The sequence below is a fragment of the Vulpes vulpes genome, chromosome 14, assembly GCF_048418805.1.
Source record: "Vulpes vulpes isolate BD-2025 chromosome 14, VulVul3, whole genome shotgun sequence".
NCBI classification, from domain to species: domain Eukaryota; kingdom Metazoa; phylum Chordata; class Mammalia; order Carnivora; family Canidae; genus Vulpes; species Vulpes vulpes.
In genome coordinates, this window is record NC_132793.1 from 22846248 (window position 1) to 22869872 (window position 23625).

The 23625-nt window shown below is 43.6% G+C and overlaps 3 protein-coding genes and 1 pseudogene across 4 annotated transcripts in view; 1 reads left to right on the top strand and 3 right to left on the bottom strand.

The window, feature by feature from the left end:
* The window catches only part of CNBD2 (cyclic nucleotide binding domain containing 2), a 66228-nt gene extending 61635 nt beyond the window's left edge, over positions 1-4593 (bottom strand). The window contains exons 1-2 of the mRNA XM_072735975.1: positions 4261-4593; positions 1920-1973 (exon numbers count right to left, since the gene is read on the bottom strand). Of these exons, the coding sequence (XP_072592076.1) occupies positions 1920-1973; positions 4261-4593 (387 nt within the window). The remainder of the gene's footprint in view (positions 1-1919; positions 1974-4260) is intronic.
* On the top strand, positions 4213-5605 carry SCAND1 (SCAN domain containing 1). Its single transcript, XM_026009786.2, has 2 exons — positions 4213-4647; positions 4739-5605. Exon 2 carries the CDS (start codon positions 4810-4812, stop codon positions 5347-5349), a length of 540 nt encoding a protein of 179 aa, XP_025865571.1. The 5' UTR covers positions 4213-4647; positions 4739-4809; the 3' UTR covers positions 5350-5605.
* Positions 5606-6598: 993 nt separating this feature from the next.
* PHF20 (PHD finger protein 20) overlaps positions 6599-23625 on the bottom strand; it is a 150663-nt gene continuing 133636 nt past the window's right edge. For both annotated transcript variants that reach the window (XM_026009784.2, XM_026009785.2), the window contains exons 15-18: positions 22191-22386; positions 16120-16525; positions 14018-14201; positions 6599-9145 (exon numbers count right to left, since the gene is read on the bottom strand). In XM_026009784.2, the coding sequence (XP_025865569.1) occupies positions 9003-9145; positions 14018-14201; positions 16120-16525; positions 22191-22386 (929 nt within the window). In that variant the 3' untranslated portion in view covers positions 6599-9002. The remainder of the gene's footprint in view (positions 9146-14017; positions 14202-16119; positions 16526-22190; positions 22387-23625) is intronic.
* On the bottom strand, positions 17503-17576 carry LOC112928280 (U6 spliceosomal RNA; annotated as a pseudogene).

Below are 23625 nucleotides of genomic sequence, written 5' to 3' on the forward strand. Positions count from 1 at the left end.
CCAGCCCAAATGTGGGTGAATTTCCTGGTTTAATGAAGTCACAGGATACAAGTCATTAGACAAAAATTAATTTTATTTTTATATACTACTGAACAACTAGAAACTGAAAATTTTTAAATAATACCATTTATAGTAGCACTAAAAACATGAAATACTGAGGTATAAATATAATATGTGCAGATTCTGTATACTGAAAATGATAAAACATTGATGGAAGAAATTAAAGAATATCTAAATAATACCAGACCTGGTACCAGTTCTTTACATATATTTCCTCTTTGACTCTTCAGAACCATTCTGTGTCATAGTTACTACCCCCAGGATCAGAAAGAGTCTGACTTATCCAAGGCCATATGATAAAAGAATTCATAGCAGCTTCATTTTGGAATAGCCCCAAATTGGAAATAAACGTCCTTCAACCAGTGACTGGCTAAGCAAACCATGGTATAGCCACACCATGGATTATTACTCAGCAATAAAAATGAACGTTTTATTAGAATATGAAACAACCTAGATGAATCTCCAGGGAATTACTCTGTGTGAAGAAAGCCAGTCCCAAATGGTTACACACTGTACAATTCCATTTATATAACATTTTTGAAATGACAACATTATAGAGATGGAGAACAGATTAGTGGTTGCCTGTGGCTAGAGATGGGGGGTAGGGGAGAGGGGTAGGTGTAATTATAAAACGGTAGCATGAGAGACTATGAGAACTAGACCCCAAGACCTGACCTTTACTGCCTACCTGCTTGTACTCACCAACTTTTGTCCCACATTTTTCCTTAAGCTCTTCTTTCCAGCTTATCTCTTTAATTCAGGCAAAAGACCCAATGGTCATAGCATCCTGTGATGGAAACTGCCTGGATAAAGAGCAGTAGCTGGCCTAGACCCCCCAGATCAGTTTCAATTCAACCCCTGACTCACATGTGTGCAGATGGGCCATGGAGTGACCAGCTGTTACCTTTCCCTCATTATAATACTAAAATCTCCACTCAAGGAGGAGCATGAACCTCATTTACATAATATACGATGCACATTATTTGTATGTTTCCTTAAGGTGTATGCACAACTTTATGCCCACCTCTACATATGATGACAAGGACCTCTTACCTAAATATTCATCCTAACCCTAAATAAAAGGAATTCATTCACCCTTGCTCAAAGAGTCACAGCTTTGGAAGTTATTACCCATGATCTCACTTGCTGCAAATGCAGTTTACCCGTGAGAGCATTCTATGTGGTGTAGTTTCTATCTGTGATTCACTAAGGATCAAAATCACTTTAGTTCAGTTACAGGATCATAGTGGTCATCAAACATTTCTAGATATTGATTGTGGTACAGTTGCATGAATCTACACATGTGATAAAATTGCATAGGCCTATACACATACACAAATAAGTGCTTATAAAACTGGTATAATGTGAACAAACTGTGGATTGTATCATTGTCAACTTCCCAGTGTTGACATTATACTGTGGTTGCATAAGATGTCACCACTGCGGAAAACTGTGTGAAGTATGCATGAGACCTCTCTGTATAATTTTTATAACTTTCTATGAAGCCATAACTATTTCCAAATAAAAAGGCTTAAAAAAAATATCCAGGCTTCTATACCACAACCCCCAACAGTATGCCATCAAAAGACACTGAAGTATCTCTGAAAGAGTATGGGAATCACATTAGAGCTCCCCTTCAGAGATGAAACCTCTACTTATCACTTTTCCTTGATTCAATATTTACTGAGAGTCCAACTGGGAATCAAGCCTTATGTTGGAAGCTAAGTGATAGGAGATGCATGATTTATGATACCTTCTCAAGTGAGCTCCCAACCTAGTTGCTAATGAAAAGACCTAATATGATAAGAACATCGTACTACTACAAGTCCAAAGAATTCTGTTCTTGTGGAACCACTTACTAGGTTTTTTAGTTTGGACCAATCCATTTCCTCTTGGTGCGCTGACTTCTTAACCTGCAAAATTTGGGAGAATGGAATACATATAAATAAATGTATTTTAAACTAAACCTGGGTCCTGTGAGTAGGTTCAAGGATATCTTGAAATCACCTAAAATTATATGCATAAATATGTAGAATAATTCCAGATGAGGTATTGTTTTCAGATTCTGGGCATTTGCTCACCCATACAGTTTAGAATAACTGCATTTAACTTTTAGATTTAATATGTATGGTCCCTTCCATTCTAACATTCCACAATTCTAATAGACCTCCAAGATCTATTTCTAATATTCCATGATTCTAATAGGGATGCAAGAAATGGGACTAGAGATCTAACATTCTGAGATTCCATGGACTGCAAGAGTTCATTCCCTTTCCCAAAAGAACAAGGGTTCAATTTTTCAACATGGGATTCTAGACAGTCTATGATTTAACTTCCAAATGACCTTCCAAACTCAGCTTTCATCCCTTTCCCATACCCTGGCCACTCTCCCAGGTGTAGCCTGCAGTTTCCACAAAGTTTTGCTCCCATTCACTCTGTGCTTTGGCACAGGCAATGCCTTCTACCTGGAATGCCCTAAATCTCCCTTTTTCTTCTTGAGTCTCAGCTTAAAGTTCTCCTCCCCGCCCCCAGTAAAAATCTTCCATGACCCTTCATCCTCACAGCAAGGTTTGATGTGCTTCCTTAAGCCCAGATTTCTGACTGCCTGTCACCATCCAGGGAATAGGACTGTTGGTTCACTCAGGGCAGTGAATCAAAATGCCAAGAGGCGAGGCAAAGGAAGTAAAGGTTTGAAGCTAGTAGGTATAACAAACTCTAGACTCCTGTTTTCCCATCTCTGGAAATAAAGAAAAATATCAGATCTAGGGAAAACAATCTGAGAGAAACAGTAAATGTAAACAGCATTCTGTTTAAGAGACAAAAGGGAGTGGTGGGGATTGAGGCCATTTGAAACAGAGCATCTTGTCCAAAAGAAGGACATTGATTGGCAGGAATGTGGGTGGGTCCATCCAATGTGGTCAGCTCATCTACTTTTTCAAGAGAAGCTGGAAATCCAGATTTGCACATGTGAAATCTCCCAATTTTAAGTGCCAATAACTAAAAAATATTCAAGACCCATTGCAATGACTTTCAGGGTTTTCAGGCTATGAAAAATGTTCTGTGAGAATTCATTTCTACCTATCCAAGAGAGCACATCCTATTTAGAAGGCAAGTTTTATATCAGGGCTGCTGGTGTATTGCAAGTTGTTAAACAGACCCACTCCTTCTGCACAAAGCTCAGACAAAACCTTTCATATGGGTCCCCTGTCTCTCTCTCTCTTTGGGTCTTAGCTTCCCTATCTACCAAATGGCAGTATAAAACATAATTGTGAGTCAGCTGTCAAGAGGCACAAGGTTTTATCTGTATCATCTGGCTGAACTCTCCAAACTTCTGAGGTAAATTGTATTATCTCCACATTTTACAGCTCTAAAAAAAACCTGCCACTCAGAGATAGCAATTTATCTAATGAAGACAACAGCAAACATATTTTTAAAAAACCCTTTCCTTCAAAGGGCTTTACTGCTTTAATCCTCTCAACAAGTCTGGCCTAAGGCAAATAAACCCTGAAATGGGGAGTCCACCAAGGCAGCCTGACTCCAAAGCGGTAGCACGGTGTTGCTTAACAGGAATATAATGCAAACCACACATATAAATTTTTCTAGTAGCCACACTTGAAAAGTAAAATGACACAGGTTAATTTTAATAATAGACTTTATTTGACCCGACACATGCAAAATATTGCCAATCTAACATGTAATCAATATAAAAGACATTGAGATCTATTACTGGTTGTACCAAAGCTTGGGTATATTTTACATTACAGCACATCCCAATTCCGACTAGCCACATTTCAAAGGGCTCAGTAAGCCCACGGAGCTAGCGGCCACCATACGGGACAGGGCATTTAGAGTCTAATTTTAATGTTAAAAGCAGAACCCAAAGAGGCACCTGTCCCTTGGTTTCAAAGGACACGGCCCAAATAACAATGGCACACAGCTGTTGAGCATATACTTTGTGCCATGGGAGAGGCGAGTCTTACTGTGTCTGTTGAGGACCTTCACACGTTAGATTTTGTCATTCTCGAAACGAGGCGAGGGCCCCTGCTTATCTCCTTTGACAGAAAGAGGACTGCCCCGGGTCGGGGCCTCCCTCAGAGCCCGACCTCGGTCCCGCCGTCCCGCCCCAGCGAAGCCCTGGCTCGCCACCGTCCCAGTCAGGGGCCAGGAAGGAGGCGCGCACGCGCGGGACGTGCAGATCACCTGCGGCCCGGAGCGGTCAAAGTGGGTGAAGACCCCTCGGCGCTCCTTCTCCTCCAGCTCTTCTTCCTGCTCCTCTTCCTCCTCTTCTTCTTCCTCACCCTCCTCGGACTCGGATTCCGATTCCGGTCCCGACTCCGACTCCGACTCGGACTCCGATTCCTCGAACCGGTCCTGGAACGGGGCATACTGAAGAGGAGCCCAGGGCTCGCTTCGATAGGCCCGCCCCCGCCCCCCGGCCACAGCCGCCCCCTGACGCGGCTCGCTAACGCGAGGGGGCGCCGCTACCGCGAGCGGGGATTCGGCTTCCGGGCGCTCTGGCGCCGAGCTCATCATAGAAGCTAATGGAGACTTCCGCTTCCGGCGCGCCCAGGCCTTGTCCCGGGGCAGGTAAGCTTGGTCTGCTGTCGGCCCGCCCCCGTCCGCCGCCCGGGAGGCCCCGCGGGCTCTGCCCTAACGCGCTTAACGCCTCCCTCCTCAGCCGGCCCGTGCGCAGACGCAGTGCTGAGCCCACAGCTGCGGGACAAAGAGTGACGTCCAGAGCTTGGAGTCATGGCGGCGACGGAGCCGAGCTTGGCAGCTGCTGGGGGCCTCGCGCTACCGCCAGAGAAGGAGGAAGGAGCCGGCCTGAGTTCAGGCTCGGAGCGTAATTCTGCGGGCTCCTCGTCGACCCTTAAGGCCGCACCACCTGCCCCCGAATCCTCCAGTGCCAACGCCGCAACCACCGAAGCAATTCGTACGCCCCCTGCGGCGGCCTCCGCGGCCTTGGAGCTGCCCGTCGGGCCCCCAGCTCTGAGCTCCCCGCCGCTTGCCGAAGCCGCTCCGCGCTGCCCCCCACACCCTGGCGGCTCCAGACCCGGCCCGGAGACATTCCGCCAGCGTTTCCGGCAGTTCCGCTACCAGGACGCCGCAGGTCCGCGGGAGGCGTTCCGGCAGCTGCGGGAGCTCTCCCGCCAGTGGCTGCGACCCGACATCCGCACGAAGGAGCAGATCGTGGAGATGCTGGTGCAGGAGCAGCTGCTGGCCATCCTCCCTGAGGCGGCGCGGGCCCGGCGGCTTCGCCGCCGCACGGATGTGCGCATCACGGGCTGAGCTGCGCAGCTGCGGGCGGCGGGGCCCCGGCGTTCTCTGAGCTGGGGCCACGGTCGGGTCCAGGGGCCTGAGCCAGGCTCTCCGTTCGGCGTTGATGAAAAATGAGTTTTTGGCAGCTCCAGCGTCTGATGTGCCCCTTTTCGTTCGTCCCTTACTAGGTGTATTTTCCCGAGCCTATTCCCTTCCAATCTCCTTTTTGGCTGGTGGCAAAACCCGCGTTGGGACCCATGAGAATAAAGCCTTTGTTTCCTGTTCACTTGGCATTTGTTGGCTTTTGTGGGATCATTTACGTGTTGGCTAGGCCTGGGCCTCCACGTCTGGAAAATTTTCTCCTGCTCCCTCCCACAGGACCCACTTGGGATTCCTTTGTTTAGTTGGGAGTCTACGTAAAGGACTTTAGCAGGCTGGGTTCCTACCTTTTTTTTGCCCCTACCTTTCACTAGAATGTGAATTTGCCCCCCCCCCCCCCGTAAAAGATACTGGATATGGTTGTGGCAGGGAGAAAGCGGACTCCACTTAAAGTGCTTAACTGGCTACCTCTATACAGGTTGGGCCACTAACTTGTTACACGGGCCTGCCTTTGGGCACAGGCTTCCCAAAAGACCCATGCCATAGGGCTATTTTAGGAAGTCTTTTAGTGCAGGCCCTTACAGATAGCTCTTTCTGAGCTCTGGTTTAAACCCCAAACTCACCTTTGTTGTCATATTTTAGGCCCCTAGGATTTAAGTAGAGCCAGTGTGAACTAACGGATTTTTACATTGCTAGAGCTACTCTTGTTTAGAAAGAGAAGGAATCTGGCAAGTAATAGGGTATCTCTGCTATTAAATTTTAAAGTCTACTTTTCCTTAATTCTTTTGCCCACCCAGGAAGGAACTAGTTGGGGTCTACTAGTTTGGATTGGTCTCTAAAGGGTCCTAATTGCAAAGGGTGCCATCTCTTAATATGAAGGCCAGACCTATCTTCACCTCACTGCTCTCAACAATTGAAATCTAATAAGCCTGCAGCTCACAGCACAAAGCATGAGCTAAACTGGTTTAGAGGACGGTGTGGGGCATTTTACTTTTGAATACTAATGAATTCAAAAATTATTTTGTATACTTTCTTGGGATTTAGGATCTTGAGCTTGCATCTGCTTCCCTGGAGAAGATAAATCTGTTGACAATGTAAAAATCTTCCTCTAAAAGATAAGTTCATAGAAAATTATGTAATGCATGTTAAAAATAGGGCACAGAACTTTATAATAACATGGTTGAAACATTGCAACAAAAACCTGTTTTATTTTTTCCAAATACAGATACAGAAGTTTGCATGTTTTGCAAATATTGCTTCAAAGCAACATTTCTATACACAGCGCCTTCTGTTCTAATAGCGCGTAAACATAGATATGTATCCACAGTGCAATGTTGGCTCATCAAGGGTCCACCTTGCATAACACTAATTAAAGAAACTAAATGATTATAGTCACACCGGAACTGTTTTTGTCAAGGCAATTTTTTTTATAGGTGGATAGTTTTCCTCAAAAGAAAGGTTAGGTAGTGTACATATTTCTAAATGGTAACAAAAATCTTTGCAAATAACAGTTTCCAGTGCTCCAACGTCGGGTTAATTCGACTTGACCCAGGAATTGGGGATGGAGCCCCTCAACATGGCTTTATATTAGAGAAGCACACTGAGGTTATCAGAACTTGGAGTCATCCCTGCTTCCTTAAGGACAAAAGTCACAATAGTGAAATGGGATTATTTCCTTTATAAACCATAAACCCAATACTTGGCAGAATTAGGGTAATTTAGTTTCTGCTTCCACCTTTGAGAAAGACATGACATTGACTCCCTTAAAGTTGTAGCTTCCCCAGATGTGATGCTCAAATGATTTGGGAAAAGAAAAATCAGTAATCTAATAATACAACAGTCATCATACCTCACAGCTGTGGCTACAGAAAATCATTCTGTTTCATCCCTTTTTGGACAAACACAATTCTTTTAATGTGGCTGTCTGATAAATGGCGCAACATATAGATGCCATGCACTCTCCTTAGACGTTTCTTCCCACACCAGAAATGCCAACGTTAGCAATGGGAAACAGCCTCTTGTAGAGGAATCGAGTCAGCTTTACTACAGATGCCACAGCCACGTTTTCCCTCTGATGGATAAGCTACAGCAGGTCAAAAGTCCTAAATTCATTTTATATCAAATGGTGAAGAAATCACTGGACAGAGCATTCCCTGAAACAGATTTTGGAACAGAGGCCTTCAAGACCACAATGACCAGTGTGCCTTCAAGGCCTAATCATTCCAAAGGTTACTGGAGATACTGTCATTGCTATAGAGATATTGGCTACTTCACGTTTACATAGTAAATATTTGCAGCATATAACATTACAGATTCATAAACCCATAATTAACTTGTGAGTTAATGGACAACTGTGCTTTGATTTTTGCCTTTAGTGATAAGAAAACTAAATGGTGAAAGGGGTCACTCCTCCAAGTATGGAGCATTTTCTTTAACTTTGTCTAGCAAGGAAAAACAAAACAATATAGCAATTACACATGGAACCGTAACCTGCAAGAGTAACAAACGTTGTCTTAAAAGGTACAAATTGTACCTGGACCTTAAGCAGCATAATCACCTTGACCTCACAAAATAATACAAACAGGAAATCTAAAGTGTTAAAGTATATTAAAACAATTCTGAAAATGCCAACTACTGAACATACACCCTTCTGGGAAGGAGAAAAGCGGCACATGTAGAATCTTGTTTGTTTACAACAATATAAAATAAGGTAATTCTCCAAACCACATTCTTTGTAACAAATCTTTACAGTGAAAGAGTTCAAAATTTGGGGAAACATTTTCTGGACATTAAATAGAACCGGGAAGTTGTCAATATTAAGAAGTGGGTAGAAAATGCTGTCCTTTGGGTTCCAGACCCTGCCTGCTTCAGTTTGGAATTCCTAGATTCTTATTACAGTGAGATTCTAGTTCCTCCACAGGCTGTGCGGGCTCTGCTACAAAAGACATAACCCAGCCAACTCTGGGGGTAAAAGCATACAAAACTTGTCCCCGGTACCATGAAGTCATGCAAGACAGGTGGTGAGAAAAGTGAAGAGTCCTAAGGAGAAGACAGGGCAGCCAAGGCCTCTGCTCCTTCCCAACCTCCACAGAATGTGAAGTCACGACATTCTCACGAAGCTGGAAAAATGAAAATGATGCCTGCTGCCTAAATCCATGCCAGGCAGAAACAAGAAGGCTTGGCATATGCCCCACCCTGACAAAAACGTCAATTAAATAAGCTGCAGGTTGAATTTACAACTGTTTCCGACTAAACTTTTTTGGCTCTCATTCCATTTATCGGTGGCACGATTTCAAGTGAAGTTTGTGCAAAAAGACTCATTCTCCATTCAGCGATGTGCACAGAAGAAGGGAATACCAAGAGTCAATTTGCTACCTTCTTGGTAGGCTTCAAGATCAGAGTGCCCTGCCCACCAGCAGCCAAAATGGCCCCTCTGTCCAATGTCCATCATACCCCCTGCCCAGACCCCTGAAGTCAGTCGGTGTCACGTGCATTCGGCATGCTAGGTTTATGTATTTAAATATGCAAAGCTCCTCCTGTAGGTACCCCAGGATAGTGCCCCCACTAGTTCTGGGTGCCCAGTTTCATGTTGAGCAGCAGAGTGCAATCTGCTGCACCTTGCCCAGGTCCATCAGCAGCTGCTTGATGCAATGCTTGAGCTGCGGAAGCCTAGCCAGTGGCTCCGGGGGCTCCAATTCCCCAGTGTAGTCCAGCCAGCTCTCCAGCACTGTAAACAGAAGAGGGAGAACACCCAGTGAGCTCCTAACACTTCATCTGTGAGCACATCAGCAAGAATCTCAGCATCTTCTCATCTACCCCTAGACAGGGCAAGGAGGGAGGGCCCCTCAAGCAACACTGAAACATCATCATCTCTATAAAGTATTACCCCTAGGACAAAACTCAAATGCTTTATAGAGTAGCGCAGTCCAACAGAACTTTCTGCAGTGGAAATGGTCTATGTCTGTGCTGTCTATAGAGTAGCCACTACTCACATGTAGCTAACTGAGCACTTAAAACAGTTCGTGTGCCTGAGAAACTGAATTCAAATTTTATTCAATTTTAATTCATTAAAGAGCCACATTTAGCTAGTTATTACTGTATTAATGCAGCTCTACAGTCTAGAAGGCTTTGAGGAACCCACCTTTCTCAACGTTACTCCCCAATTTTTTTTTATACTCCCCAATTTTTATAAGGTTTTTCCTTGTTTGAAATCACTGAGCCTGGTGTTTTAGACTCCTATTAAGAAAATCGAGAATCTAAAGGGACTTGAAAAAGTCTGTGTTTATTACTATAAACTCAGATTTGCTTCATATTCCTACCATCAGTAGCACAGAATAGTATGACTTTATTTTCTAAGTATTTAATGTAAGATGTCCAGGTACTAATATCCTTGATTATCTTGGTTCAGTATCTTAAAAAGCTGCCTTGCCTCTGAGAGCAGGGATTTCTCTACAGAAGATGTTTTTTCTTTCCCAAGCTACTCTCTAAAGCTCTGGCATTTGGGGAGAGGCCATTTTGGAACCCTACATCTTTGATAAGAGCCAGCCCCTCTGGGGAGGCCTGTGCCCAACCTGGCCTGCCTGTAACCTTTCTAGTTCATAAACCAACCTGTACTGAGCACCTTCTGGACCCCTGAGCTGAAGGTACAGAAAGAGGACCCACCTACTGCCTGTTCCTTAGTTTACAGCCTCACACATAATCCTTTTCCCTTCTTAGATCTAGCCCTCCACCTTTTTTCTCACCTTTCAAAATCCTTTGTTCCCTTAAGTTACTTGTCAGAGAAGCCCTTCCCAACTCTACTAGTCACTGTGTTAAATCAAGGGTGCTATATGATCACATGTTTTCCTCCTTCGGAGCACTTACCATAGTTTATAAGTACATATAATGGGATAAATGTATTTTATTTTATTTTTTTAAAGATTTTATTTATTCATGAGAGAGAGAGAGAGAGAGAGAGAGAGAGAGAGAGAGAGAGGCAGAGACACAGGCAGAGGCAGAAGCAGAGGGAGAAGCAGGCTCCATGCCTGGAGCCCGACGTGGGACTCCATCCCAGGACCCGAGGATCATGCCCTGGGCCAAAGGCAGGCACTAAACCACTGAGCCACCCAGGGATCCCCGGATAAATTTAATTAGTACCTATCTCTGCCACAAAATCAAGTTCCATGAGGGCGGAGGTTCACCTTGCTCCCCATTATATACCTAATTCTCAATTGTGCCCGAAACATAGCAGGCACTCAACAAAGGCAGTGAGAAAGTGTAGGAATGGCCTAGCAAAGTGTCCCACTGACTGCTCAGGCTCCACAGAACTCACCTACCTACGTCTGATTTCTTGCTGGCACTTAGGGGTTCCAAGGATGAGAAACAACCCCTACACCTCATCCAACAACTACAAGGACCTGAAAATAAGAAAAATAAGACTGCCTCTCAGACCTGAACCTGAAAGTCATGAGTAAAGGATCAAAGTCATATGAGAGTGACTAGTGACCTGCTGAGCAAGAAAAACTCCACAGTGACCATTTTCAATACATCAGTTATTCTTTAAGGGAAAAAAAAACAGAAGGAGACAGGGGACTGCTCAGCAAAAGGGCATAAGAATAAATGGAGAAAAAGCCAAATCAATGCCAGAAGAGCCCATCTGGATGAGTGTAGAAAAGAGGCAGTCGGGGTGCCTGGGTGGCTCAATAGGTTAAATGTCTGCCTTCAGCTCAGGTAATGATCTCAGGGTCCTGGGATCAAGCCCCGTGCATCAGGCTCCCTGCTCAGTGGGGAGTCTGCTTCTCTCTCTCCCTCTGCTATTCCCCATGCTGGTGCTCATTCTCTCTCTCAAATATATAAATGAATGAATGAATGAATGAATGAATGCATGAAAAGAAGGAAGGAAAGAAGGGAAGGGAAGAGAAGAGAAAAGAAAAGGCAGCAGTGAGGACTGGCTGGGTGATTTTCAAAACACAGAATGTTAGTCCATCTGTCCTTGACAAGATGATCCTACAATTGCTGAGAGGCCTCTCTTAGGTCATTGTAACTGCATGGGCTCTACTTCATATCTGGTTTCAGGCTCACCAAAGACAGCCCCCAATACTGTGGTGATCCAGAAGGCATGCACAAGGAGAAAGCATCAGTGTGCAGACCAGAAGAGTAGGCCATTCGGTAGTCTCTGGGCTTGGTTAAAAGGAGTGTTATGAGCCCCTAAGGTGGAAGTCTCTCTAGATCTACAGGACTGAAGATGACCTGGAACTGTGGAAACCAACAGCATCTCCTCTGGATTCCAGCATCCAGGAGGCCAGTCTTCTCTCTGTACCATGGGCTGGACCATCACCCCAAGTTTCTCTTTTAAGGAAGCTCACAGCTTCTCAGGAGTATAATGATTGTAAGCAAGGCAGAAGGTCACAAAGGTAAAGTTCTATTTCATATACACTCTCCCAGACCATCTAGATAGAGGCCAATGCTCACTAAAGTAACATTTTTTCTTAAGATAATGTTTCTAATGCTAAAAGATTCAATATTTTCATGGTCATTAAAAATCTTATCTTTTGCTTTTACAACTGTACAACTACATAAATTATTAAATTATGTTAATATAAAACAATAACTCTTTTAAAGTATAAATCAGTCAACAGAATAGTTTACTAGCTGTTTCTTAAAAGGAACTCTATATCCAAATTCTTATAAAAGCTCAGTTTATCTTAATGGTATTTGGATGAACTAAAGAGTTCACACTTCCTATTATAGTTGGAATAAAATGGGATTCTGATAAATTTTAATTAAGTACAATGGAAAAGTCTGTTTATCTGAAGAAAATCTTTAAGATTTATAATTGATTTTCATATCTCAGAGCCTGGAGTATCAGAACACTAACAGAGTACATGACCTCAGATCAGTAGGACACCTAAAAGGCCCTCAGGAAAGCCAAAGAAGGGAGCTCAGACTTATCCTCCTCACCACACCAGCCATGAGACTGGATGGGAGTGGCAAGTCAGTGAGTAAGTAGGGAACTCTGATGTCTCCCCCAGGGGCATGGTCCTTTGGCAACAACAGAACACTCTCCCTGTTTCCATTGTGCTAAGCCTACTCTCAGGGACACAGAGCCACTCCTACTCCTACTGCCATTCTCTCAAAATCCATAATTTCCAGTCTGGGACTCAATTCTCTTTCAGCTAGAGAATAGCAGGGTTTTCAGATAGTGGCATCAGTTAGCATACTAAGGAGCCCAAGGAAGCCTTTTAGGAGTACAAGAGACAGAAACACCCTTCTTCCAGAAGTGCCCTCAGAATGGACTCTGAATTAGTCTCCCATTCCTTGTTCCTCAGATTTGCCTCAGCGGCAGGACAGAAGCATGGAGGTCCTTCTCTTACTTTCCTCCCACAGGACAACCCTTTCCCAGTCAGGCTAGTCCTCTTATCACCCACTGAGTCACCCCCTCTCCCACAGAAAACCTCACTCTCCTCAAGGCTCGGCTTCAGACCCAGAAGTTTCAGGAAGCCTTCCTGTTACTGTTTCCCTTGCCATACTTCACCTTTGGCAGGGCCTTGGCCATGCATGTGCTATGGCCACACCTCATGACTCTAGCCTGTATAACGTATGGCATCTTTCTGAGTTATTTCATGCAAGTAGTTTGTTTGTTGGTTTTTTAATTCATGAGACAGAGACATAGGCAGAGGGAGAAGTAGGCTCCCCAAGGAGCCCGATGTGAGACTCTATCCCTGGACTGGGATCACACCCTGAGCTGAAGGCAGATGGTCAACCACTGAGTTACCCAGGCATCCTACAAGTAATTTTATATCCTCAATTAGAGTAGTGGTAGCCTGACTATACTCAGACTCCTCAAATGGAATATTTACTTTTCAATTTGGCTCCATTTTAAGAATGAAAACAAAAAATAAGAAATAAGTGAACAATCAAGGAATTCTGTCTTCAAAAACCAAGCTGGAGTCGGGACGCCTAGGTGGCTCAGTGGTTGAGCAACTGCCTTTTGCTCAGGGTGTGATCCTGGGGTCCTGGGATCAAGTCCCACATCGGGCTCCCCGCAGGGGGCCTGCTTCTCCCTCTGCCTATGTCTCTGCCTTTCTCTCATGAATAAATAAATAAAATCTTTAAAAAAGAAACAAACAAACAAAACAAGCTGGCAACTTCCTAGGGATCAAAAAAGACTAAACTTGAGCATGATCATCAGGCCCATCTATTACCAATAACACCTGGGAGAAATACCCAGGATTACCCAAATGACTCAGTCAAGTTCTTAAATCTCTACTGATAAAGAAGAGAAGGCTTCAGTTTAGATTTTATGAAAGGCCAAAATAAAAGGTTTCTTCAGATTAATCCTCAAAGACATCCAAAACAATATTAAGTCCAAGTTGAAATTCCCCATGGAACTCCACTGGCAAAGATTTGCTCAGGTTGCACACAGCCTGTAGGCAGAGTCTAGTTACACTTTTGCACTCTGTTTTGAAGAAGGCACTAGATAAGTGAAGGACTCCTGACATCACACAGACCTTAGGTGCCTGAGGGGGCGGATGCGGGTGGAGGAGGCTGGAAAAAAAAAAAAAAAAAAAAAAGAGGCAAGAATGCAGCATCTGTGGGAGAGCCAGAGAAGCAACCCTACCATCCAGCTCCTTCTCAATGGAGTCCATCCGATGCGTGACTTCGTCCTGAAGGGATTCCACATGGGTCAGCAGGTTAAACTGCCACTGATGCTGGGAGCTCAGCAGCCCCTCTCCGCCTCTGTCCAGCAGCTTCCGAGTAGGGGCTTCCTCGGGTAGGACCTTTTTGGAGACATATTCTCTCACCTAGGAATGGAATGGTATTTAAATTACTGTGTGGAGACTGCTCCCAGCCCATTCTCCAACTAGCCAGTGTTTGCAATCATCTGAAAAACCAGTTGCAGTCTGAATATTCCAAACCTCTATCTATCTCCCTCTCCTGTCTTGGACACCAGGCAGAAGTATGCCTGGGGTAGCAATCACAAACACCTTAGGGCATCAAGAGGCCTTACAACTGCTTCCTAGTGACTGGCCCAATGCTCCAGACCCAAAATAGGCCTCACAGAATGGCTTCTAGAGCCCTGAGATCAGAGTAGAACAGGATGGGTGCAGACAGGAGTTAGTATGTTACTTAGCAGGACTCAGACAAACTAGTTTTAAGTCCTAGCTTCTTGTCTTGCTGAATGTGTGAGCCTAGTTATTTTTCCTCTCTGAGCCTCTGTTCTCTTATGGGAAAGATGCAAGTAGTGAAACCCAATTTTTAGGTTCATGAGAATGAAATATATAAGGTTTATAAAACACCATTCTAGCCTATGGTCAGCTTGCCATGAATGAAAGATATTTTTAATCCTAGCTGCCTTGTTTAGGCCTTGTATTTTCTGACTTTTTATTATGTGGCAGAAGTCTTTAGGAAATCTGCCTAGTTTTACAATCACAAATGGTTTCTACCGTTTGTGATCTCAACCTTTCATTCATTCATTCGAAATGAAAAAGTTGAGTTAATATTTATTAGAGCTGACTGTGCAAAGCTCTGTACTGACAGTTTTTCGCAGACACACTGCACAGTAACTAGAGGGATGGGCACTGGCCCCTCCCACAGATGGGTGAAGAGACACATCTGAGGATGCTGACCTGCTCAGCATCACACAGTAAATGGCTAAGCCCAGACATGACACTGGGTCTGTCTCCAAAGACCAACCTCACCAACCATGACCAGCACTGGCAAGGGGACAGGCTGAAAGAGGTACAGTGCCCACCCGTGAGTGGCTTATAATCTAGGATGTCCCACTTGGTAACATGCAGTAACATATCTAATGCTGATGATGCCAGCCACAGGGTAAAATTTAAAAGAAAATTTAAAAGGAAGGATGATGATGGTGGAGAAGCTCTCCACTTACACAAAGCCTCACTGACCAACTGAGGACAGGACAGAAGGGGATAAATGAACAGTTAAAGATGACAACATTGGCAGGAAAATGACACAAAGAGGCTCTAGAAGAGCATGGTTCGAGTAATGAAAAACTGAGTTTTTCTTGGGCAAGCTGATGAAACCAGTAAATATTCTGACGAAATGGACTGTTTTTATGTCAGGGCTACAAAGTTAAAAGCCAAAGTAAAGCTATCATACAATTGTACTGAAAACCTTATGCCTAACAAAACATTTGACTCATTCTTTGCTCATGACTTAGCAGCTAGGTGCAATTACAACATAAACGCCATTAAAGAAAAAAAACAATTTTCCTACCTAACTTCCATTTATCAAGTGTCAACACTATCCTTCTCAATTCTTCCCACCTCTCCACCTCCCACCCCTAGTGACTATGTCATTTTGTGGGCATTTCCTGGAACCTGTAATCTCTGGTTTAATTGGGCTCTCCTGACTTTACAACCATTTTAACTGACCAGAAAACACCTATGATAAGCAAATTTAAATACAATTTTACAAAAAGCATCTTTCAGGGCAGCCCGGATGGCTCAGCAGTTTAGCGCTGCCTTCGGCCCAGGGCATAATCCTGGAGACCTGGGATCGAGTCCTGCATCAGGCTCCCTGCATGGAGTCTGCTTCTCCCTCTGCCTATGTCTCTGCCTCTCTTTCTCTCTGTGTCTCTCATGAATAAATAAAATCTTTAAAAAAAAAAAAAAAAAGCATCTTCCACAGAACCCTACAAGTGGAGCTCAAGCACTCAAATACTAAATTAAGAACAAGTACAAGTGAGCCACATACCTTTAGGGAGCTAGATTTGGAGTCACTGTCCCCCCTACTCCTGTCTTGGTCTAGAGGCCAGCCCAGACGTGGAGAGAGAGAATCATCACCATTCTCATGGAGGGGGTTGACTGCATCGTCGAGGGCAGAGCCCCGAGTCTCCACCACCAGCTTCTGCTCCACAGCAGGGTAATAGGCACGGGGCTTCTGATAACAATGCTCGCTAGTGATATAGGACTCCTCCACAGACCGGGGTATGGGGAGGGGCAAGGGCTTCTCCACTGCCCCATTCAAAGTTCTATAGCTCAGGACTTCCTCTTTGCTCTTGGCTTCAGTGACGTGGATGTGTTTTGAATGAGATCTCCCCTCCCCTGAGTGCTGTTTCCAAGGCTGACACCACAGCTGCAGATCAGGATGCTCCCTGCTTCTGTTGGGAGGACAAACACAGAAAGGGCTTTGGAGTAACTGTGACCACTGCAGTGGCTTCTCAATTCCCACTCTCCCAATAGGAAGAAGAACTCCCCACTTGAGCCATCTGGCCACGAGCCACCATTTGCTAAGCAAAAGGGAATATAAATTCATGGTCTCTGAGGAGACCACAGGCAGGCAAGCTCCTGCTGTGAACACTCATGGTTAGATTAGACTTGGGAGTCAGAAGACTTGACTGCATTTCAGTTCAGCCACTGATCAGCAGTGTAGCTGTATTAAGTCACTCAGCTAGACTCATTCCCATTCCCTCCTCTGCAAAACTAGGCTAAGTATTTGTCTGCCATTAGCCAACGACTTTGGTAAAGATTAAGTGCATTAATCCAAATAAAAGTAGTTTGTTAGCAAAGTACTCTTCAAATGTGAGTTACTAAAACTAACCAAATAAACAGGCATGATAATCCTGGCATGCAGTAACTTTCAGTTACATTCAGTAGTAACCTGGATGCCTCAGTTGGTTAAGTCTGACTTTGGCTCAGGTCATGATCTCAGGGTCCTGGGATCAAGTTCAGCACTGGCCTCCCTGCTCAGTGGGGAGTCTGCTTATCCCTATCCCTCTGCCCCTCTCCCCTGCTCATTCTCATTCTCTCTCTCAAATGAATAAAATCTTTTTAAAAATGCAATGACAATGGGTCAAGGGGGGCAGGAATCAAAGTCACCTACATATAAGCCATTAATAAAAGATTTTTTAAATTGTTCTAAAATCTTTTACTCTCACCATTCCAAGGAGAAAACTTTGTTACTAAAGAACAAGGATTCTAATCCCTTTTTGAGCCATAGACTCCTGTGAGAATCTGTTGAAAGCTCTGCTTATAAATATGTGCACATTAAACTGTGTTAACACCTTAGTTTCCCAGAATCATTCACTGTTTGAGTTTTGACCCAATGGAGGATCATTATATTAATCTACTGGCTCGTGACCATTTGTAATGCTCCACGAATTTGTGCATCATCCTTGCACAGGGGCCATGCTGATCTTCTCTTTCTCTGTATTGTTCTGTATTGTTACTTTTAGTCTCTGTGCTGCTGAAGCGAACACCATAATCAATTGTAGAAAAAGGAAAAAGAGAATAGGAAATATCAGACTGTACCATTCTAAGTAACAGTGACTGAAATTTTAGTTTCAGTTTTATATATGTGAGGAATATAAAACATATTTCTCACTGTGGGATATACATTTTATTCAGTTTAAAAGCTACCCTAGATAAACTTCACCTTTTAACTCTTCTGTACTATCCAAAACTTCCACTATTACCTTTGATCATTAAATTTAAAGAAGGAAAAAAGGAAGGGAGGGAGGGAAGGAAAAAAAAGTGGGCTTCTGGAGTAAGGCCTATCAGTTACCAGAGTTCCTCGCTGGGAGCGCAGTGCCCTCTAGGGGGTGTTTGGAAAGAGACAGGTGCTACTCACATTCGGTTCAGAGACCCTCAGAAATGTGTAGGGACCTTTCTAATTGCCACAATGACTGAAGGGTACTACTGGCATTTAGTTCACTGAATCCAAGGATGCCTAACATCCTATGATGCTTGGAACAATCCCATGTGATTGAGATGAAGAATCATCCCATGATACAGTCGATAGCACCTTTTCAGCCTCCAGCTGAAATACACTGAAAGCACAAGCTTACTCACCAGTAACCCCCATATATGGGTACCCCTCCACATACACTTGATTGAAGCTGTCCTGCACAAATGGAATAGGCCATACGTGAAAGCATGGAGTGATCTTACAGAACCTAAAATTCTGCTCTCAAAGGGTTACAAGTGTCCTTTCTTAGCTCGCCCTCTCCACCCATCACCAACAACCCCTCCTATCCACTGGAGAAGGACAGGAAACAACAAAGTCAAGGCAGTAGGTCCCTGGACCACTGCTGGTAGGGTATCACAATCTGTACCAGGAATACAAGATGCCAGACATCCCTCTGAATCAGGGGAAGTGAGAGTCATTGTTAACTTTCAGGTTTACTATAGTCTGAAATCTGTTAACTGGAGCATATAGGACCCCGTATGGACCTTCTCTTGCATGAAAATCACAAGTCTTTGCTTCCCCCTTCCTAGAATCTTTGCCCTCCTAGGTAATACCTGAAGCCCCAGCTACTACTCCACACAAAGATAACTTCCTGGCCTTTATGAAGAAGGAATGTACAACCACATATGCTACTTTTTAAATGACAATAGATGCTCTGAGGTTACTACCAGTTATAGTTTGCCTTTGAAAATAAACCTGCCAAGCCACTTAGGAACAGCATTTCTGAGAATGAGGACCCAGAACTTGTGACAACAGAGACTACTCATGTGTACACAGACATAATGGGACCAACCCCCCCACCCCACCAGGATCTTTTCTCCACATATAATGATGAACAAGATCACCCTATACCTTCGTCTGAATTGCTAGGAAAAGTCAGATTTAATTCCACTACAAAGTCAATGCTATAAAGAGGAAGGACCTAAAGGAGGATTCAGAAGAGAAAAGGTTCCAGAACATGGGATAGAGCCAGGAGCACTGGTATTTCAGTAAGAAAAAAGAAAACACGACCCGAATGCATCCTCAAATGAAAAGAAATAAAGCAGAGTTTACAATCATGAGCATCACCTGAGGTTTTTCCCGGCCCTTACACAGACCACCTTCTATCAGCTTCAATTTCTGGCATCTCATTAAGAAGAAATTAATTTGGGATAAAGCTTTCTGATTTTATAAAATGTGAGGAAAAGCTTGTCTCTGACATATTTTAAAGATTTATTTGACAGAGAGAGAGAGTGCTCACAAGTGAAGGGGGTAAGGGCAGAGGGAGAAAGAATCTCAAGGACACTCCCCACTGAGCACAGAGCCTGACATGGGGTTTAATCTCACGACCCCGAGATCATGACCTGAGCCAAAATCAAGAGTCAGACACTTAACGACTGAGCCACTCAGGTGCCCCAAGTTTACCTCTGATACCTTATCCAGGGCTGTCATTTGATTCAGTTCACTTCGACAGATATTGTCACAGTGACAGCTAACTTCCCCAGCAACTATCTTCCCCTTCTCTTATACCCACCTCCTTCCCTACTCCTGGGTTCAAACAGAGCACATGGATAGCCTTCTCTTCAGTTAGGTGTGTTCACGAAGGCTGCCTGCTTTCCCCTGTTTCTCTTTTCCCCCACCTGGGGGCTGGAACAGTTGAGGTACCGTGAGGCTGTTTCAACCACGCAGGTGAGAAGAACCCCAATGGAATGCCAGAGCCATAAGACAGAAGGAACCCAAGTCCCCAAGGCCACAGGTGGAATCCTGGAAAAAAGGCCATCTGCCTAGCCTGAATCCCTTACTACCCATGGACCATTCATTATGTGACAAAGAATATTTCTTTTTTTTTTTTTTTTAGCCTCTATTTTTTGGGTCCTTGTTACAGTACCTTAGCTTATACCCAAACCAATATATATACCATGTCTGAATTGGTATGTATATATACCAATATATATACCTTGCTCAAACACTCCTTGTCCTGCCAGTTCTTGAAGCCACCAGGCCTATATGCACAAGAATGCAAGAGAAAGCAAAACCCCCGTTCCACCATCCCAGGGCTCTGACACTGAGCCTGCTGCTGAGGGGCCTCCAGGACTAACTTACACAAAGGAAATCTTGCTGGGGAGTGGTCTGTCATGTCTAACTCCCTCACGGCACTAGTTTGTCATTGTTGATGACTTAACTAAGCCTTATGAACAGGCTCATGGAAAAATTTGAGAAATTTTTATTTATGCAAGAGAAGCTGTCCCGGACACAAGCTGTGCTGATACCAAAAGAAAATGCATGGAACACTGAGAGGAAGTTAGAAAGGTGAGGACAAATACTTGATATGAGCCAGGCCTGGGGTTCTAGACCTGATTCTACCCCGGTAATCATGAGAGAGCAACTGCCTCATATAAGGCTTCAGATTTCCTATTTGGTAAAATGGAAGTAGGTTACAAAAGCCAAGAGACCCCAATAAGAGCTACATGTCTTTCTCAGAACTTATGTGAACTTGGGTCATCTGACACATAGAATGCAACCATGGAAGGGGAATTCACACTCAATTTCACTCCTCAAACTTCTAGCCACTAAAAGTCAGAAGTCCAGTTCCAGAACACTTAAAATTCTTTGCATAAGCAAACCATTAAGAGAAAGACTTCTGAGGAACTATTAGGCTGGAGAGCAGGCCTGCCAATATTATCTCTACCAGCAGCTTTTAATCTTACTTTGTTTACTGTCAAGGGTGTTAAGGATGAACAGATCAACAAAATGCAGCATTACCTGTAACAGATGATTATTTAGCCTTTAAAAAGGGAAATTCAGACACAGGCCATACTACAGATGAATTTTTGAAGATACTATGCTAAGTGAGTTGAAATAATAACAAAGAAGACAGATGCTGTGGGATCCTATTTATATGAGGCATTTAGAGTAGTCAGTTTCATAGAAACACAAAGCAGAATGGTGGTCCCCAGAGGCAGGGAGGAGGCAAAATGGAAAGGAGTTGTTTAACAAATTCAGAGTTGCAGTTCTGCAAGATGAAGAGTTAAGGACATTGGTTTCAACAAGATAAATGTATTTAACACTACTGAACTATATATTAAAAACATGTAAGACTCTTTATAAAACATAAATTTAATATTATGCATATTTTATTTACCACAATAAAAAAAATTCAGAACTGTACCCAGAACAATACATAAACTAAACTATAAATGCATACACCGTATTTTCATTATGGTGGTGGTTACTAGGGTGAATACATTTGTCCAAACTCAATGAACCTGTAAAATGAGTAAACTTAATTATATATAAATTCTACCTGAATAAGGTTCATTTTTTTTTTTTAATGTTTATCATGTAACTGACATTTTCCCCCCAAGGGGGTACAACATTCCTGGAAATACTACAATTGTCAGGTCAATGCATGGAGTGGCTGGAACAAGCTCCTATTACATCTCGTTCCAAAATCCATTTAATATATTGTCCTCAGGGCAGCCTGGGTGGCTCAGTGGTTTAACGCTTTGCCTTCAGCCCAGGGCATGATCCTGGAGACCAGGGATCGAGTCCCACGTTGTGCTCTCTGCATGGAGCCTGCTTCTCCCTCTGTCTGTGTCTCTGCTTCTCTCTCTCTCTGCGTCTCTCATGAATAAATAAATAAAATCCTTTTAAAAATAATAATAACATATTATCCTCAGACAGAGGATGTATCAGATATAAAACTGCTAAGAACAGGGATGCCTGGGTGGTTCAGCGGTTAAGTGCCTGCCTTCAGCTCAGGGCATGATCCTGGAATCTCAGGATGGAGTCCCACATCAGGCTCCCTGCATGGAAACTGCTTCTCCCTCTGCCTATGTCTCTGCCTCTCTCTTTCTGTGTGTTTCTCATGAATAAATAAAATCTTAAAAAAAAAAAAAAAAACTGCTAAGAACAGACATTACACTTGATCTTCGCCAAAAGCGTGAGACATAGCTGAAAATTTTTTAGTAAAAGTCTCAAACTCATTGGTCTTATTACTGATTTTGTGGCTTTCCAATCTCAAATTTATCTTGCGCCCCCTCCCCCACCAGACCATGTCAAATCAGACTCATCCTCAAAGCTGGAGGTGCCACACTTACTGCAAGATGCTCATCTTGAGCTGGAGGCCATGCAGAACCTCGATCACTCTCTGCACATCTCCGAGAAGCTGGTGGGTGGCCACAATCTTCTTGGCATTCTGGTGGGAGTAATTCTCTTCCAAAAATGCCAGGCCATGCATATGTCCCCTGCTCAACCACTCCTTGTCATACCAGTACTTGAAGCCAGGTCTTTGACCTAAAGCAGTGACAATCAGAGAGTTAATACTTGGTCTGAAGGAAACACAGACCATTGCATCACTGCACAATTATCACATAAATTACTGGAAGGATGGACCAGTATGTTCATTTTATTTATTCATCCAATAAACATGTACTTGGCACCTACTGTATTCTGGGCTCTCTACCAGGGGTTGGAATAAGGCAGTAAGACCTATATTTTCTGACATCTTAGAATGGGCCAGAGGTGAAGTGGGAACCTGGGTATCTCCTTAAATTTAAATCACATCGTCATACCCTCCTATTTAAAACCTTCAATGACCTCCTACTGAATACAGGAAAAAAAAAGAAAAGAAAAGAAAAAAAGCCAAGGCCCTAACACTAGCCTAATGAGGCTGACAGGACCCGCTCCTTCCTGCCCTCCTTGCTTTATCCTTACAGTGGCCTCCTTTCAGTTTCTGGAAAACATCCAAGTTTTTGGTCTTACAATCTCTGCTCTAGATCCCCTCTGAGGCATTATTTTCGAAGGTCTCTGAAGGACTGGCATCTTTTCACTCCCCTCAGACAGGCCTTATATTACCTTCCAAAGTAAGAAAGCCTCTTCAATGCTTTTAACTGGTTCCCAGATAAGTTCCCAGATACTGGTTGCTTACCGTATTTCCCCCTACCCCTACCCCCTGTCAAAGAGCAGTCATGCCCAGCTAACATCTTGCTTATTTGACTTATTTTGACATCTGTTTCTGGCCCAAACCCCACTTAGAGCAAAAATAATAGGAACCATCTTGTTCATGGTTGTAGCCCCAGCGTTTGGCAGAAGAATCTTGAATGGATTTATCAAGTGTAAAGAAGCTCCAAGTCCCCCTTCCAACTGTTACCTCCCACCTTACTAAATATAAAAAATAGGCGCCCTCCCTTCTCTGCACCTTCATTTCCCATCTATTGCAGTAACAGATGAATTGGATGGTTTCCGTGGTCTTGTTTATTATAAGGATCCTTAGGAAGAACTGTAACTACAAAGGACTCAGCGATGTTTCCTGCTCCAAAAGCCTAGGGAACAACTTTCAACCAGACAAGCATTTACCTCTCAATATCTATAAAAACCCTGAAATAACCACACAATCCCTACTAAGGTCTTTGGGCTCTTTCTGGCTTTACTAAAACACATGGTAGGGATGTCATCAATTCTGTTAAAAACATCTTTAAGTAAACTTTTTTTTTTTTTTAAGATTTATGTATTTATTTATGATAGAGAAAAAGA

Excerpts from the sequence above, each read along its gene's own strand:
- SCAND1 (XM_026009786.2), top strand. The coding sequence starts at position 4,810 with ATGGCGGCGACGGAGCCGAGCTTGGCAGCTGCTGGGGGCCTCGCGCTA.